The sequence below is a fragment of the Cornus florida genome, unplaced genomic scaffold (assembly GCF_030987335.1).
Source record: "Cornus florida cultivar Cherokee Brave unplaced genomic scaffold, ASM3098733v1 CherokeeBrave_3.0.0_Hap2_Chr10, whole genome shotgun sequence".
Lineage (NCBI taxonomy): Eukaryota > Viridiplantae > Streptophyta > Magnoliopsida > Cornales > Cornaceae > Cornus > Cornus florida.
This window is the reverse complement of record NW_026775580.1, coordinates 77,013,683-77,030,593: the sequence shown is the minus strand read 5'-3', so window position 1 is coordinate 77,030,593 and position 16,911 is coordinate 77,013,683. Positions and strand designations below refer to the sequence as shown.

General features: G+C 39.6%; 4 protein-coding genes across 5 annotated transcripts; 3 read left to right on the top strand and 1 right to left on the bottom strand.

Annotated features, from left to right (window-relative positions):
• The first annotated feature begins 2,614 nt into the window (after positions 1-2,614).
• LOC132277899 (uncharacterized) lies at positions 2,615-3,016 on the top strand. Its single transcript, XM_059779740.1, has one exon. The coding sequence runs from the start codon at positions 2,615-2,617 to the stop codon at positions 3,014-3,016; it is 402 nt and encodes a 133-aa protein (XP_059635723.1).
• A 117-nt stretch (positions 3,017-3,133) lies between these two features.
• Positions 3,134-3,478, top strand: LOC132277898 (uncharacterized). The gene has a single exon (XM_059779739.1). The coding sequence runs from the start codon at positions 3,134-3,136 to the stop codon at positions 3,476-3,478; it is 345 nt and encodes a 114-aa protein (XP_059635722.1).
• A 3,363-nt stretch (positions 3,479-6,841) lies between these two features.
• On the top strand, positions 6,842-13,589 carry LOC132278615 (dolichol-phosphate mannosyltransferase subunit 1-like). Its single transcript, XM_059780447.1, has 8 exons — positions 6,842-7,048; positions 8,973-9,072; positions 9,191-9,224; positions 9,312-9,388; positions 10,123-10,148; positions 10,247-10,411; positions 10,500-10,614; positions 13,218-13,589. The coding sequence occupies exons 1-8, from the start codon at positions 6,945-6,947 to the stop codon at positions 13,320-13,322; spliced, it is 726 nt and encodes a 241-aa protein (XP_059636430.1). The 5' UTR covers positions 6,842-6,944; the 3' UTR covers positions 13,323-13,589.
• Positions 13,590-14,693: 1,104 nt separating this feature from the next.
• Positions 14,694-15,923, bottom strand: LOC132278616 (uncharacterized). 2 transcript variants are annotated; one of them, XM_059780448.1, is made up of 3 exons: positions 15,823-15,923; positions 15,606-15,720; positions 14,694-15,489 (listed from the first exon to the last, which is right to left on the bottom strand). In XM_059780448.1, the coding sequence occupies exons 2-3, from the start codon at positions 15,718-15,720 to the stop codon at positions 14,975-14,977; spliced, it is 630 nt and encodes a 209-aa protein (XP_059636431.1). In that variant the 5' UTR covers positions 15,823-15,923; the 3' UTR covers positions 14,694-14,974. The 2 variants fall into 2 exon arrangements, with proteins under 2 accessions (XP_059636431.1, XP_059636432.1); XM_059780449.1 differs by lacking the exon at positions 15,823-15,923 and having other exon boundaries at positions 15,606-15,808.
• Between the last annotated feature and the right edge of the window lie 988 nt (positions 15,924-16,911).

Sequence of the window (16,911 nt, the reverse complement as noted above, 5' to 3'; positions counted from 1 at the left end):
CTTTGAGCCGCATTATACTGACGCTTTGTTCTTCAATGACCTTGATGACTGCATGCAAGATTGCGATGCGACCATTATCAGTACCCCTTTACCTACTTGGGCAGACGCCCAGAAGGGTATTTTTCATCCGTCATCCCCAGTTCAGACCAGTGATACTCCACGTGAATGCAAGCGTGTTCGCCTCCCCAATGGCCATGTCATCTACCGTTTATGACGGTGCCCGGGGTCAGCTAAGGTTCACTCTACTGACCCCCAGATTATCAGCCTCGGATCCTTGACAAGGCACCATTGCTAGATCTTGTTGAAGTTAACCTGGCCCACTCCAATGAGCAGCCTCGTATTACGTTTCTCTCGGGTTCACTCAGCTCTCACGATCATTCTCATCTTGTTTCCCTTTTGCAGGAATTTCGCGATATATTCGCATGAACATACAGCGAGATGTCGGGGCTCCACCCGTCGCTGGTCTCCCACCATCTTAATGTCTTGCCCAATGTTTGCCTGGTTAAGCAAGGCTCACGCACTTTTCGGCCGGAACTCGAGCTGCAAATCAAAGATAAGGTCCAGAAGTTGTTAGCCGCTGGTTTTATCAAGCTCATCATTCACCCTACGTGGCTAGCCAACATTGTCCCTATGCAGAAAAAGAATGGTCAAATCCGAGTGTGTGTTGATTTCAGGGATCTTAACAAGGCCTGCCCAAAAGATGATTTCCCGTTGCCCATTATTGACACTTTGGTCGATGGCACTACAGGTCATGAAATGTTTTCCTTTATGGATGGCTTTAGTGGTTATAACCAGATTCGGATGGCTGGGGGCGATGCTAAGAAGACCGCCTTTCGAACTCCTCTTAGTAACTTCCACTATCCTGTCATGCCTTTCGGTTTGAAAAATGTAGGTGCCACCTACCAACGAGCTATGACTGCTATCTTACACAATTTACTTCATCACAATCTCGAGGATTATGTGGATGATTTGGTCGTAAAGTCCAAACAAGCAGCCAACCACCTCCATGATTTGCGCCAAGTGTTTGAACGTTGCCATCAATATAATCTCAAGATGAATCCCCTCACATATGCTTTCGGTGTTAACCATGGCAAATTTCGAGGCTTCATGGTCACTCGCCAGGGCATCGAAGTTGATCCAGTAAAGTCCAAAGCAATCATTGACATGCCTTCTCCAATGACTGCAAGACAGTTGAAGAGTTTTTTGGGTAAAGTTTCTTATCTTCGTCGTTTCTTGCCAGCCCTCGCTGAGGCAACCTACGCTTTTAGCACCCTTGTTAAAGGAAAAGTGAAGTTTTCTTGGACAGACATTCATCAAGCCCTCGCTGATGCAACCTACGCTTTTAGCACCTTTGTTAAAGGAAAAGCGAAGTTTTCTTGGACAGACATTCATCAGGCGGCTTTCGAGAAAATCAAGCATGTGCTCTTATCCCCACAGATCATGCATGCCCCACAAAGAGACCAGCCCCTCTTCTTGTACATTACTTCTACACCGCGATCCATAAGGGCCCTACTTGCACAGGAAGTTAATGATCAAGAGCGCTCGGTATATTACATTAGTCGCCTGATCCGCGATGCTGAAGAATGGTACTCTCTTATTGAAAAGCATTGCCTTGCTTTGGTCTTCGTTGCGCATGAGTTCCGTCACTATTTTTTTGCTCATCGCATCATTCTCCTCATCAAGTGTGATCCCTATAAGCATCTCCTCTCCAAGCCAATACTTACAAGCAAGGCCGCGTGATAGCTCATCTATCTCACAGAATTCGACATCACCTGCCAGCAGCCACGTGCCATCAAAAGCCAAGCCCTCGCAGATTTGCTTGCTCAATTTCCCAATGAAGCTCATGAGCCGGTCGATGAACAGTTATCCCTCGATGACTTACAGGTCGCCTCTCTCGAGCGGCACCAGGAGTGGCACTTTTCTTTCAATGGTTCTTCCACAGCGCAAGGAGGGGGCGCTGGCATTATGCTCTCCTGCCCAACTCTCACCTCCACTGCTGCTGTCAAGCTAGACTTCAAATGTACCAACAATGAAGCTGAATATGAAGCACTCATTCTCGGACTCTTAACAGCACTCGATAGACAGATCTCCTGGTTATGCATTGATGGTGATTCCAAGTTGATTGTCAAATAGACTTCTGGAGATTCGCGAGCCTTCCTTGGCTTCATATCGCACAATCATTCAAAAGCTTCTCTCGCGATTCGCCTTTGTTCGCCTGGCTCATATCCCTCGATCTGTCAATCGATACCCTGATGCCCTTGCCACGCTTGCTTCAAAACTCGATATCTCCGGCAATACTCAACATATCACTATTCGAAAACAAACAGAACCTGCTATCGTCAGTCTTCTTCCTCCCGAGGAGTTTACTGATTGGCGCCGTCCAATCATCAATCAAATGCAGACTTTCATAGGTTCTTTACCTCTTGCTCAGCTCAAAAACTTCTATTTAATCCAAGGGGTCTTATATCACCGATCTCCCTCTGGCATCCTTAGTCGCTGTCTAGGGGATACAGAGGCTAGTGAAGTTCTCTCCTGCGTCCATCAGCAATATTGTGTTACTACTGATATCGCTCTTTATCGACGACTCTAGCGCCAAGGCTATTATTGGCCTCAAATGTTAAGTCATGCGGCTGCGTTGCAACGTGCATGTGTCGCTTGTCAAAAATGCCCGGACACTGCTGAGATTCTTGAACTCGAACCAGCCGATTGGCGAATTCCCTTTATCCGTTATCTTCAGCATGGCCATCGCCCGGACGATCCAGCCCTAACTGCCAAACTTAAGCATCAGGCATCGCGATTCCAGCTTTGTGATGGTCAATTGTTTCCCCTCTCGCGCGAAGGAGACCTCTTGCGATGCCTTGCTGGCGCCGAGATCTACGAGGCACTTCATCAAGCCCATTCCCTCGAGCATCAGGGTGCCTACAAATTGTTTCAACACTTGATCCACAAAGGGCTCTATTGGCCAACGATGGAGTACGATGTCAAGACACTTGTTCAACAATGCAAGCCATGTTAATATCATCACCATCAAATCCATACTCCGCCTACTGCACTTCACCCTCTTACTGCCCCTTGGCCCTTCCACACTTGGGGTTTAGATCTCATTGGCTCAATCAATCCAACGATCCGTCAAATGCACTGGATTCTCACCGCCACTGATTTCTTCTCCAAATGGGTCGAAGCCATTCCCTTACGACATACCACAGGCATCGTTGTCTCCACCTTTATTCGTGAGCACATCATTTGCCGCTTTGGCATCCCGGCGATTATTCTATCGGATAATGGCACGCTTTTTGTCAATTCTCGGGTGGCTCAGCTCCTTCAACAATATAACATCACACAGCACCGATCTTCTGCTTACTATCCCAAAGGCAATGGTCAAGCCGAGGCAACCAACAAATCCCTCCTCAAAATTCTCAGTTGCACGGTTGCCAAGCATAAATCTAACTGGGTTGACCAGTTGCCGTTAGCTCTTTAGGCCCAACGCACTTCTAAGAAGCGCGCCACAGGCCAAACTCCTTTTTCCCTCCTATATGGCACGGAAGTTATTCTCCCGATTGAGATTACCCTTCCCGCCGCTGCCTTGGCAGTTCGAAGTGAGGTTGATCATTTCACTCATCTTGAAGCCCTAGATGAACGACGGGAGTTGGCTAGACAGTACCTCAAAGTTTATCAACACACCTTGGCCAAAGCCTACAACAAGCATGTACGCCCTCGTACATTCCAAGTCAGTGATCTTGTTCTTAAAGCCGCTAAACATATTATGCACAGCACCTCTGCCCCGAAATTCACCCCCAAATGGGAAGGACCTTATGTTGTTATCGAGGTCCAGCCCAATGGTTACTGCAGAATGTAGGGTGACGGGTGCAAGGCTAAACCTATAAACTCTAGCTGGTTAAAGCTTTATCACAACCAAGGTTCAGTTTTGGGGAAGACGATGACACTCAACGGTTATGTCTCATCATTTTCCTATTAAATACATAGCCGCTATCGGCCGCAAACGCCTCGGTTTCCAATGTCATTAATCATCACGTCTTTATGCACTCGCCGTTTTGTCTTTTATTTCAAAATTCAAAACGCCACATGCAGGGGGACTAAATGTGGATGTGGTGCAACCACGTCACCAAAGGTCAAGTCAAACAATCAATATTCTGACAAAGTCCACCTCAACAATAACCGATCACTGGGTATCGATCACTGGGTATCTAACTTTGGGCCAACATTTGTCAATCGACGGGCCTTGAACCTCGATCTGACCCCTACGAAGTTTGTCCATCGACGGGCCTTGAACCTCGATCTGACCCCTACGAAGTTTATCGATTGATGGGCCTTGAACCTCGATCTGACCTCTATGAAGTTTTTCAATCGACGGACCTTGAACCTCGATCTAATCCCTACGAAGTTTGTCAATCGATGGGCCTTGAACCACGATCTGAACTCTACAAAATTTGTCAATCGACGGGCCTTGAACCTCGATCTGACCCCTACAAAATTTGTCAATCGATGGGCCTTGAACCTCGATCTGACCCCTACGAAGTTTGTCGATCGATGGGCTTTGAACCTCGATCTGACCTCTACAAAATTTGTCAATCGACGGGCCTTGAACCTCGATCTGACCTCTACGAAGCTTATTGATAGATGGGCCTTGAACCTCGATCTGACCTCTACAAAGTTTGTCGATCGATGGGCCTTGAACCTCAATCTGACCTCTACGAAACTTGTCGATCGATGGGCCTTGAACCTCGATCTGACCTCTACAAAGCTTGTCGATCGATGGGCCTTGAACCTTGATCTGACCTCTATGAAGCTTGTTGATCAATGGCCCTTGAACCTTGATCCAACCTACAAAATTTGTTAATCGATGGGCCTTGAACCTCGACCCGACCTCCGCAAAAATTCATCAATCGACGGGCCTTGGACGTCAATTCGACCTTCGCAAAAATCTGTCGATTGACGGGCCTTGAGCCTCAACATGACCCCTTCAAAACTTGCCGAGCGACGGGTTTTGAACCCTGACCTATCCTTGATCAACGAGGAGTTGTGGTAGGACTCCTCGAGTAACTTTGGGATGCAGAAGGGATTTTGGAATGGAGGATGAAAAATTAGTAATGTCTTGCCTACTAAGGCAAGACCTAGTTTGAGGATAAGAGCAAAAGACCGCTGGAATTGTACAATTGCCTTTACAGCCTGCTATTTTTTGGATTATTCAACAGGAAAGGTATACTTAGCAGCCGATCCCAAGAAGTAGGGATTAAGGCAACATGACCCAAAAAGGGCATGGTCCTGACCCGTTCTGAGGATGGAGGCCCAACAAGACACCACCTGGATGACCTAGGGCTATAAAAAGGGGGGCAAAGACAAAAGAAAGAGAGGAGAACTGACGGTAGCTTCTTTCCTACCATTGTTCAAATCTTCTGACTGGACTGGTTTTCTCTCCCTTCTTCTACCTCTCTGCATTCCTCATATTGTCTTAGTGATATATTCCCAGACTTTTACAGCTACTTTTGGGACCCACGAGAAACAAGTATCTACACCCATTTTCCACCCTCTTCAGTCTAGACTCTCAACAGCAAACCCAGCGCCGAATGTGGCTTTTGAAGCTGGTATTGACTCTTTGAGGGCTTGATTAGAAGCAAAAAGGGCAAATGGGGACGCCGGGAAAAAAAGATTTCTGAGGATTTACGGTAGACCAAGTGAGAATCAAAGTCGAAAGGGAAGCCGGTCTGGACTGGGCTTGAAGTGGATGAAATTGGTAATGGGGGTTGAGAAGAGAGAATGGAGGCAGCTAGGCCGGAGAAAACTAGGGTTTTGCAGACGCCCGGTGTATGTCACCCCCACATAGTGTAAATGAGGTGAGAGTATGTGTATTTAATTGGTGATGAACGGGTTTAGAGGTATCTGCGGAGGTGGAGAGAGAATGGTTTGGAGAAGAATCTGAGGAGAAGTGAAGATAGCAGAATTGAAATTGGCAACGTTTTGCAAATAAACCCTAGTACTGTCTTGGGTTGTCTGTGTGTGTCGGTGGGTGTGGGTGTGGGAGTGGGTGTGGGTCGATGTGAGAGATATTTTGGGCCTATGTTGTAAGTAAAAAGCCTTGTGTCCTTTCAATATGGTTGCAGCTCTAGCGTTCACACCTGGTTTAGAAGGCAATCTAAATTTAGGGTCTGTTTTGGACCTAAAAGTTTTTCTTGTGCAAAAATATTAATATTTTAATATTTTTAAAAATTTTAATAAAATTTTTAATTATTATATTATAAAAAAATCAAACAATATAATATCCATTATAAATTAAAAAAATATAATATCCCTCCTAATTTATATTTCAAGTCAATCTGCCATGCAACCTCTTTATCCCAAATCCTAATCCTAATTGGAGTGCATAAACACGGGTTGTATTACCAATCATATTTAAATACAGCACTTGTCACTTTGTAATAAAGTTCTATTCCCAAGTATATTACATTATTATTACACATGAAAATTTAATAGAACTTGAATTTTTTATATTTTTAATTTTTCCAACACTGCGTCTAATAGCATAAAGAAATTCATGTTTTAAAATTAGAATCGGATTAAAATTAATTTAAGATAAAAATAATAATATATTAACCTAGTTGAAATTAGGATCAACAAGACACAAAACATATTTCCATTTCTTTTTAATGAAAATAGCTAATTGCTAAATTAACAAATAATTATTGGACGGAATTTCAGAAAGACCAAGCTCAAAGCCCAAACCATCTGGACCGAGATGAGTTTTTTAAACCTGATCCATTTACATTCGGAACGAAAACAAATACTGTGTTGATCCGGCCCATTGTGCAAATCTCTCTGCGTCTGCCGTCTGGTTGGAAGGCGATCCGATTGAAAAATTGGGTCTCACCCATCTATCAATTCTCTCTCCGTGTCAAAGACAAATTGGGTTTTTAGGTTTTTGATTGATAATGGAGCATCAGAAGGAGAAGAACAAGTACAGTATAATCGTCCCCACTTACAACGAGCGCCTCAACATTGCTCTAATTGTCTTTCTCGTCTTCAAGCACCTCCCGTACACACTCTTTTTCTGTAGCTCATACACACACACACACACATATATATATATATATTTGAATTCATCTTAATCGTTCTGTTGTTGATGTTCTAATGTTGTATGTTCTTGAAAGTCTCTGTTAATATCTGATGTGATACTGGTTTTTGCTTTTGGGATTTCAAATTAAGATAATTTTATTGGGAAGTGATAAATAAATAGAACATGTATTTTTATGCACAGCAAAACATATAAAAGGAAGAGATCAATAATGGCCGTAACTTGTTCCCTTTTATATTGAAAACAATTTTTAAGCTTAATTGTTTATTTATTTATTTTTTTTCCAATTCGATACATTTGTTCCAAAGGGAGAATTCTGGTTATATGGAATTGAGACGAATCGATGTTTTGTGCTGCTCAAAGGTTTCGTTTTTATGGCAGTTTTTCGAATTTGTTTAGTCCTTGTAATGTCTCAAAACTTCAAATTGATTACATTTGTGGAGTGTCAGGACTACATTTGATTACAAAATAACTCTATAAATGCGACTTTTTGTTTGATTTTGACAAAAAAGGAAGAGATCATGAGCAAAATGGAAGTGCCAAGTGAATTTGAATTGTTAATTATTTCCTTAATTAAAAAAAGCTACTTTGAAAATTTGGCAACAATGGCACTGCAAAAGAATTTTAATTGTTTAGGAAGTAAGAGGGATAGTTGGTATTTTCAGGATACAGGACCTATTATGGGTTTGGGGTTGTAAAGGGTTTTTCAGGGCTTTTTGATTTTTACCAACTGGAATCACTTCATGGTTAGGTATGGTTTCAGAATCTTGTAATGATGAATGGTGTGGATATATGAAACTTGTAGTTTTAAAACTCCTTGAGGTTGATAATGATATGGTGGTTGATACCATGTGTTGGGACTTGGGAGAGCAAGGATCTTCACAGGTCTCTACCCTCAGTGTGTTTGATCTTTTGAGATTTAGAACTTGACTCAGTTATCTCTTTCTATAATTAAATCGAGTGAGCATGGTTTGGAAATGAAGTGATGAGGTGGTGTGGGAGGACAATAGTAGTGGTTTATTCTTTGGGAGGTTTATTCTAAGGTGCAAAAGGCAGAAGAGAGGTTCCATTTCTTGGGAAGGCCATTTGGATTTTGCTTTTGGAAGTAGTCTTTGTCTGCAGGGAACTAGGGATAGATGCAGGAGACCAGATTCTTATGATTGATCACTTAATTAGTTGGTGGTAGAAGTTCCTATTCAATTTTGCATGCAAGAAGGATTGAAGCTTTCCCTTGCACCTATTTGGCTTGATAACTTTTTTGTTTCACTTCTGCTCTCTTATATCTGAGGTAGTTTTTTCTTTGTCTGGTGGTTGATTTGGGAGGATGGTGGGTTTGGACTGTTTGGTGTTCAGCCGGAAGGAGTTTACTATTGTGGGGAGCAGCTCCATCTAAATTAAGTGGTTCATATGCAAGAAGTGGACATATGCATGCTTGGGAAAAAAATGTGGAACTACTTGCTGGTGAACTTAAGATAATGTTCTTTGTTCCTGTATTTGTGGCTTTGGGTTAGTGGTATTTTGGAATTTTCAAGATATTATTTCCATTTCTGAATAGAGTGGTATATTAGCATCTGATAACTCGAATATGCATGGGTACTGTGAAGAATCTATTTTTGCCCAGATGACACCTATGCACACTCCTGAATGCAAGTCCTCTGCCCCTCCGTCCCTGTTTAAATGTCCCACCCTGCTTAGTCTTGGTTTGGCATTCTTTTGCATCAAGATCTCCTTTGATAAATGCTGTAATGACTGTACAATTGCATGTAACTTTTTCTTTGAAGTTATTTTGATAATATATTTCATTCAATAGGCATTAGAATTGAATTATAAACCTTTTTTCTGCATAAGAGAAGTCAGGGTTATAACTTCATTATTTCCTGGTTAGGGAAATTGATTTTGAAATAATAATTGTGGACGATGGAAGTCCTGATAGAACTCAAGATGTGGTCAAGCAGTTGCAGCAGGTTTATGGTGAAGATCGCATTGTGAGTGTTGAAACAAATTATTCACTCATTCGTGAAGTTTGATGTTTTTGCTTATTCTTAGCTTGTCAATTACCCCTACTCATTGGCTTATTTATTTATTATTATTTTTTAAATACAGATGTTAAGAGCTAGACCTAAGAAGCTTGGTTTAGGTATATATGTATATTTTTCTGCTTTTTTTTATTTTATTTTTTTAGATAAATGCAATGAATTATCCCTGATTCAGATTTCAATTCCAGGGACTGCTTACATTCATGGTCTAAAGCATGTGTCAGGCAATTTTGTTGTAATCATGGATGCTGATCTATCACACCATGTAAGTTTTTTTTTGGCAGGTAAGACACACGTACACACCCACAATTACCCCTTATTGGGACTTGAATCTTCAACATTCCATTTTGGTAGTAGAGTAGGTACCTAGAGTTAAGCTCTTGGTGGTACACCTTGTAAGTATGTTACGTGTTATGTAAATGATTATTTTGGAACAATCTGTTGGATATTTTTCAAGTTTTTAAATAATTTAGTTAGGAGGAAAACTCGTGGCAATGTGCATGTCTTCCGTACAGGAAATGGAATTGTGGTCTTATGTTTTCATCCCGTAAGTTATTTCATTGTGTAAAACTCTTCTGAAGTATACTATCTATCATGAAAAAATTTCTAACTCTTTCAATTAATTGATAGATTTGTTTAAACTATTATGGAATTTTGCTCTAACATGTTTTTTTTCAATACTAACAAAGTAACCTACACCATGATATTTAACATCCAGAAATCAAAGAAAACGTTGCGAAAAAAGTTGAAAATATAACAAAGTAGTTGATAGGCCTGACAATTAGGAGCATCTTAGGCGACTTGTTAATCCTTCAAGTGTTTCCCAATTGTTTTATGGGGGCTTTCCTTTGGGATATGCATTTTGTGGGCCTATTTACATATTGTCAGATCTGCTTGTGACAGTTATTTACTACAAAGATTTGTCTTTTTTTTTTTTTTTTTTTTTGCCATCTTATTCAAGATCTAATTCATTTGCTCTTTTTGGTTTTTGTTTCACAGCCAAAATACCTGCCAAGCTTCATCAAGTAAGAAAGTGGAATCAGGCCTGGAGTCATGTTATACTTTTCATAAGCTTAGTGATTCCAATTTCTTCTTAGCTCAGTTTCTCCAATAATTTTTGTAGGAAGCAGTTGGAGACTGGTGCAAGTATAGTTACTGGAACCCGATATGTCGAAGGCGGTGGCGTGCATGGGTGGAATCTTATGCGCAAATTGACGAGTAGAGGAGCTAATGTCCTTGCACACACACTTCTTTGGCCTGGTGTATCAGATTTGACTGGCTCTTTCCGGTGAGCTAAATATTTTATGATATTAAACTGCTTGTTCATCTCATTTTCAACATTTTAGAAATTGAACATTTTTGTCGCTTGTTTGAAGACTTTACAAGAAATCTGTGCTTGAAGATGTCATAAGCTCTTGCGTTAGTAAGGGGTACGTTTTTCAGATGGAGATGATAGTTAGGGCTTCAAGGAAAGGGTACCAAATTGAAGAGGTATTGTTACATTTTTTATTTTATGCGTTAATGGTCATGGTTGATGACTTGTGAGCTACCAACTTTTTTTTATGTTAATTTGACTTCTGGAGTTCTTTTTCCCCATAAATTCTTTCTTTTTCCCTTACTTTTTCTGGTGGTAATCTGAACACGAGCATGCAACTTGGTGGTTAAAGTGTAGGTAGTTTTAACGCTTTCAAATTGATTTGTGAGCTATGGAGGGCTGTAACAGCTGTTTTCAGCCAAGTTGTGGATGCAACTTGCTTATTTTCACTGTACCTTTTTTACTTGATAAGTCTCAGAGGTTATCCTTGTCAAGATTTATGCAAACAGTAGCAAACAGTGAATAAGAGGAGAGGAACTTGCTGTGTATTCAATCATAACAAAAAAAAAAAAAAAAAAAAAAGTACAAGACTAATCATAATAATATAATAAGACCTAAACAAAAAAAGTGAGAAAAGGACAATACTACCCCTCAATATCAAATAAATCCTACACCCAGCATCGACAGTTTGCCTAGAAGTAGAAGAAACAAGTGGGAGAGAGATAGTGCCAAGTTGCAGGTGTTGGCGCACAGAATGACAATCAATCTCAGTATGCTTTGTGCGCTAATAAAAGACAGAGTTGTGTGCAATCTGAATGGCACTCTTGTTATCACAATACATGGGAGTAGGAACAGAAAGAGGAACACCCATATCACCAAGCAACCATCGGAGCCAAACTATCTCTGCTGAAGTAGCAGCCATGGCACGATACTTAGCTTCAGCATAGGAGCGAGCAACAACTGTCTACTTCTTGCTTTTCCAGGAGATGAGAGAATCAACTAGAAAAACCACATACGCCGGTAGTGGATTTACTATCGGTTGGATCCCGGCGCAGTCAGAATCAGAAAAAGCTCAAAGTTCCAAAGAAGAAGTGGAGGAAAGCAACAAACTCTGATGTAAAGTACCTGATGATAGCGCAAAATACGGAGAACTGCAGCACAGTGAACAGTAGTAAGAGTAGATATGAACTGACAGACAATGTGATATGATTGTGCTGACAATGCAATTGCGAACAGAGAGTGAGAGGAATAAATGATCGTTGGTGCTATTGCGTTGTGATATTGTGTGACGAAGAGAACAATGCGACAGCTGTGATTCACAAACCAGAACCAAAGTTGCGATTGCAAATTTAGAGTTTCAATTGGGCAACATCAATAAGCGAAGTCTGCTGCGATGCGATCTGACTGCTGGTGCGAAGTTGTAGGTGATATCAATTAGTATTTGCTGAGTTCAAACAAAATCAAACTGCAATGATGAGCAGAGATTGAGAGAGTTGATGCTACTGGAGTTGAATTCTGCAATATTGCAATCGCCAGTTAGGGTTTGCGATTGCTGAGATGCGAGAGTGATGGAGTGACGAATAGAGGCGCTTAACAGGTGTGATGTGATTCCCACAATCGAACCTAGCTCTCTGATACCATGTCAAGATTTGTTCTAACAGTACCGAATAGTGAATAAGAGGAGAGGAAATTGCTGTGTAGGAATCATCATAGAAAAAAAAAAAAAAAGAAAAAAAAAAAAGGCATACAATACAGAATAATATAATAAGACCTAAACTAATAAACTGAGAAAAGGACAATACTACCCCTCAATAATAAATTAAATCCTACTACAATCCTTTTATGGCTCAATGGCCATATGGATCAATCATTAAGACAATTAGCAAATTTAACCAAAATTCTTTAATTTGTTTAATATTTGTCTCTACTCCTTACATGTATAATCATGCACATCTTATAGCTTCATTTTAGATTTTGCTCAATGTCACTATTGCAAAAGTGACCCCAGGACAATAGTGTCATTATGTGAAGTAATTGCCAATGTTGGTCAACCCTGGATGATTGATGTCTGAATTTTATATTTAATCAAAAGGCTGTTGATGCCTCTATTATGGCCGGCAGTTTTTCAAAGCGTTCATGTGAAGAGTACAATGCTTTATTCTTCTTATTATTATGTGGACAACTACAACACAGACACGCATGATGCCCTATTAGGACTCAAACCCTCCACCCACACTTGGGGAATGGAGGAAATAACACTCAATCCACTGCTTAGCGGTCTATGCAGTGTTAGATTATGTCAAGTCAGTCAATAGATCATCTGGGTTTCATCAATTATAGTGACTGAAGGGGATGCTGTGTCTGAATAATGTCTCATCTTATGAAAAATTTTGGTGGTTGAAAGGGTGTTGGTCTATAACCATAATGGATTTTGAGCTTTATTATGCCTTCATTCGAAATAATAATAATAAAATCTATTGTCCTATATACAGTTTCCAGGATTTAGAGTAGATTGCCTAGATGATGGTAAACCCATCAAATGCAGAATGAGCTACTGCATGTTAAGTAGTTGCTGAGATACTATCCGAAGCACGGTTTGATTTATAAATCGTAGATTTTCTGTGCAAATTTTTGGCTGCATATGCACTAGTTAGTTTTTGATATGTACTTGAAATTTAGTTACATTCAAGTTTATTTTCTGCATACACTGAATAATTGCTGCCTCACTTTTTCTTTATAGCCTAATTTTTTTCTTTTTTCTAAATTGCCATGCCTGTAGGTTCCAATTACTTTTGTTGATAGAGTTTACGGAAGTTCAAAGCTTGGAGGATCTGAAATAGTGGAATATGTGAAGGGCCTTCTGTATCTCCTGGTCACAACTTAAAGTGGAGGCAGATATTATTCGAGAATCATCCATTTTTGCTCTGTTTAGAAGTCATTGATAATAAAATAAATATAGCAATGACATTTTATAGCTTGTCAATATTATTACTTTTTTTTTTTTTTTGGCCTTGTATCAGTTGTCATAAGTTACTTCCTTTGTATAAAAAATCATACATTTGCACTTTTGTGGTGTGTGGGCACAATTTGGTGTTGAGTTGAGAAACACTGATATATCCATTTATTTGATTTATGTACATTTCTTCAAATATATAGTGGCAAATTTTCATATGCAACAATTTACCACCCTTTCTGGTGATGGTTGGATTGGGGCATAACACATTTCATGTTTAAGGACACCGGTAATCTCTGATTTGTGAATTTTTATTTATTTTTTTATTTTTATAAATCATAAATGATCACCTGATAAAGATGGATTTCTTTCTCCTGATGTCCCTTTGAAGTGGCAATTTACCATACTAGGTTCTGCTAGTTATCCTGAGACTTCTTAGTGGATGACTAGTTGTGATCAACATATTCCTTTGAGTAGCTGAAGAAGCACCATATATAATGGCCAATATTTAGGCAGGGCCAACACTTCTACACATCAGAAAGTAGACATGACGCACATTCTGAAGCTGAATTTGTAGCAGTAAGACAGAAGATACAAGTAGTAGATCTAAATTTAGTTTTGCTAATTCATTGCAAGTCCAAATGATGCACTGAGATTAAGTCACCTCTTTCTGATAATAACACTCTCTATTCTATCTGATGATAACACTCTAGTCTAAATGTGCAAAATGGCATTTGCAAAAACCGGCAAAATAACCTAAGGGCATCTTAGCCCAATAGTATGATCTCTCATTCTCTCCACCCTAAGATAATGGGTGTTTTGACTGGCAAAATACATCAATCTTGACCGCACGGACTAGCTCCAATGGTTCTACTCTCTCTGGGACATCAAATTTGAACTTAACCGATTAGTGTATTTTGTGGGCGGTTGTACATATCCGGGGTTTTCTACGACGTAAATAAAAAAAACTAAAAAAAATAAAAAATAAAAAATAAAAAAACCATCAATATGACAATGTATTCTGACTAAGATCACCCCTGGTTTTTAGCTTCTCAATGCCATTTGGGCCTCTTAAGTGATTGATAAAATGCCTTGGCAATTAAATGGATGACAACAATGTTGGTCAAAGGTAATGATTGAAAGATGTTCTTAACCAACGGGTTAGTGACCTAGTGGTATCAGGCTCTTACTTTCTAAAGGGAGGTCAAAAGATCAAGCCTCAGAAGAGACATGTGTGTGAGAGTATCAACTAGGAAGGAAAAAAAAAAAAAAATGTTCAGTAAATTATACAAAACAGAGGCAGAATCAACCATATACCATCAATTAATTTAAGCCATGATGAGCATATGACTCCAAATTCCCATAACCAAAATATAGTAATTTTGTTAGAAAACATCTCTGTAATTCAAATATTCTGAACCACTTAGGTGCCTAATTTCCCATTCAAACAAATGCTAGCAAAAACCAGAATCAGAGAGAACATACAAACTAACCAAAAGTAACACAAATCCAATTCACCCAAAAAAAACAGAGGAAAAACTATATACTACCATAACTTTCCCCATGAACCCACTTGAGAAAATTCATTTTCTCAAAACCCTTCTGGCTCCGATTTTCCGATCGCCAACGCCCACAGATTTCTCAGCATTCACTGGCAAAGGCGGTTTCTGATTTTCCTTTCTGGTACTGCTTCTCAGCAAATACCTCGGGTTCTCACTCCGCTCAGTCACCGGAGTAGAGGGTACCGATTGCCTCAACCCCTCGAACCTCTTCGAGTCCCTCCTCTTCGCCACCGATCCGACCTTCACACCCAGATCATACACACTGCTCTTCTTCTCATCCCCTGTATCACCCTTCTTTCTCTTCAACCTCTCATTCCTTCTCGCAGAGTACTCATCGTAAAACCTACCTCTCTCGAACAGAGGAGTCGAAACAGGGTCTGCAAATCCGGCAATACCCAAACTAGGGTTTCCAAATTCGCTCTGCACCATCTTCGCCAAAGCTTGTAATTCGCAAGAAATCGTACGGTATTCTGGACGAAGCTCCGGTTCTTCGAGGTCCCAAGAACGAATCGGCAATTGGGTTTTCGTTAAAGAACCTGTTATAGTGATTATATTTAACAAGAATAAAAATAAATAAATAAATAAAACTAGGGTTTGACTTTCTGATCGTAGAAGATGTATTTTGATCTGTTTGTTCGGATTTGTAACATACCGGGTGGAGTTTGGACGGTGCATGGAGTGGAGCGTAGAACGCGGCGAGGACGAAGGCGCATAGGAGAGCCAGCAGCAGCAAGTGGAGGTTTGCGATCCGATCTCATCTTCGACATCTGTGGAATCAAAGAACAAAGAAATTGCAGAGTATGAGAGAGAGATTGAAGAAGAAAGATGATGATATATGTAATTGAATTTTGAAATGCTCTTTGACTGACTTGTTTGTTTTCTATCGTTGTTTGCTTTTTACTCTGTTGCTTTTCTTTGTTTATGGGGTTTTAGTATCGATGATGATGTCTATTTGAATTTGTGGGGGATGGGGAGCGTCTAACGGTCATAATTTTTTTATCTACGGTCGGGGATTATTTCAAAATTTAACGGTTGTTAAGGTGCCATTAATGGAATATAATAAAATGCTTCTCGAACTGATTGAGATTTTGTTTTGCTGTTTTGTGGGCAATGTTATAAAATTGGGAAACTTTTCAAAAGTTAAAAGGACAATTTTTTTACCTTTGACTTTTGCATAAATTCATGACAGAGACAATATTATTAAAAATATATTTATTTTCATTTTTGATTGGACAATCGAATCAGCTTGGACGGGTCGGGGATTATTTCAAAATTTAACGGTTGTTAAGGTGCCATTAATGGAATATAATAAAATGCTTCTCGAACTGATTGAGATTTTGTTTTGCTGTTTTGTGGGCAATGTTATAAAATTGGGAAACTTTTCAAAAGTTAAAAGGACAATTTTTTTACCTTTGACTTTTGCATAAATTCATGACAGAGACAATATTATTAAAAATATATTTATTTTCATTTTTGATTGGACAATCGAATCAGCTTGGACGGGTGTTAATACAATGTAACCATTGATCGTCCACGTGTCTCACATATGTGATCGCTTACTGAAAATTACTCCATTAATAATCATATATATATTCTTTTTCATTTTTTTTTTTTGGATACTCATCCCAATTAGTTTTTCATTGTTGTCAATTTCTTATGAGATGTTGTTTTGAAAACACGTTTTGTTTAAAAAAAAAAAAAAGAAGAAGAATAATTTAATTAAGTTAGCAATATAGGGCAGCCATGTCCTTCAAGATATGCATTACGAATGTTTCTTTTAGTTTTATATATAGTTGAACCAATCTAATAGAGGACTATTTCATGATGTTTCACGTGCACTTTCCTTATGATCCAAGTGTGCTTTCCTTATGATCCAAGTGTGACAAGCAAAATAAGAGTCATAGTAAGAATGTTGAATACAAGTTCCATTCAGATCTCTATTTATTTTAGTGTGTTAA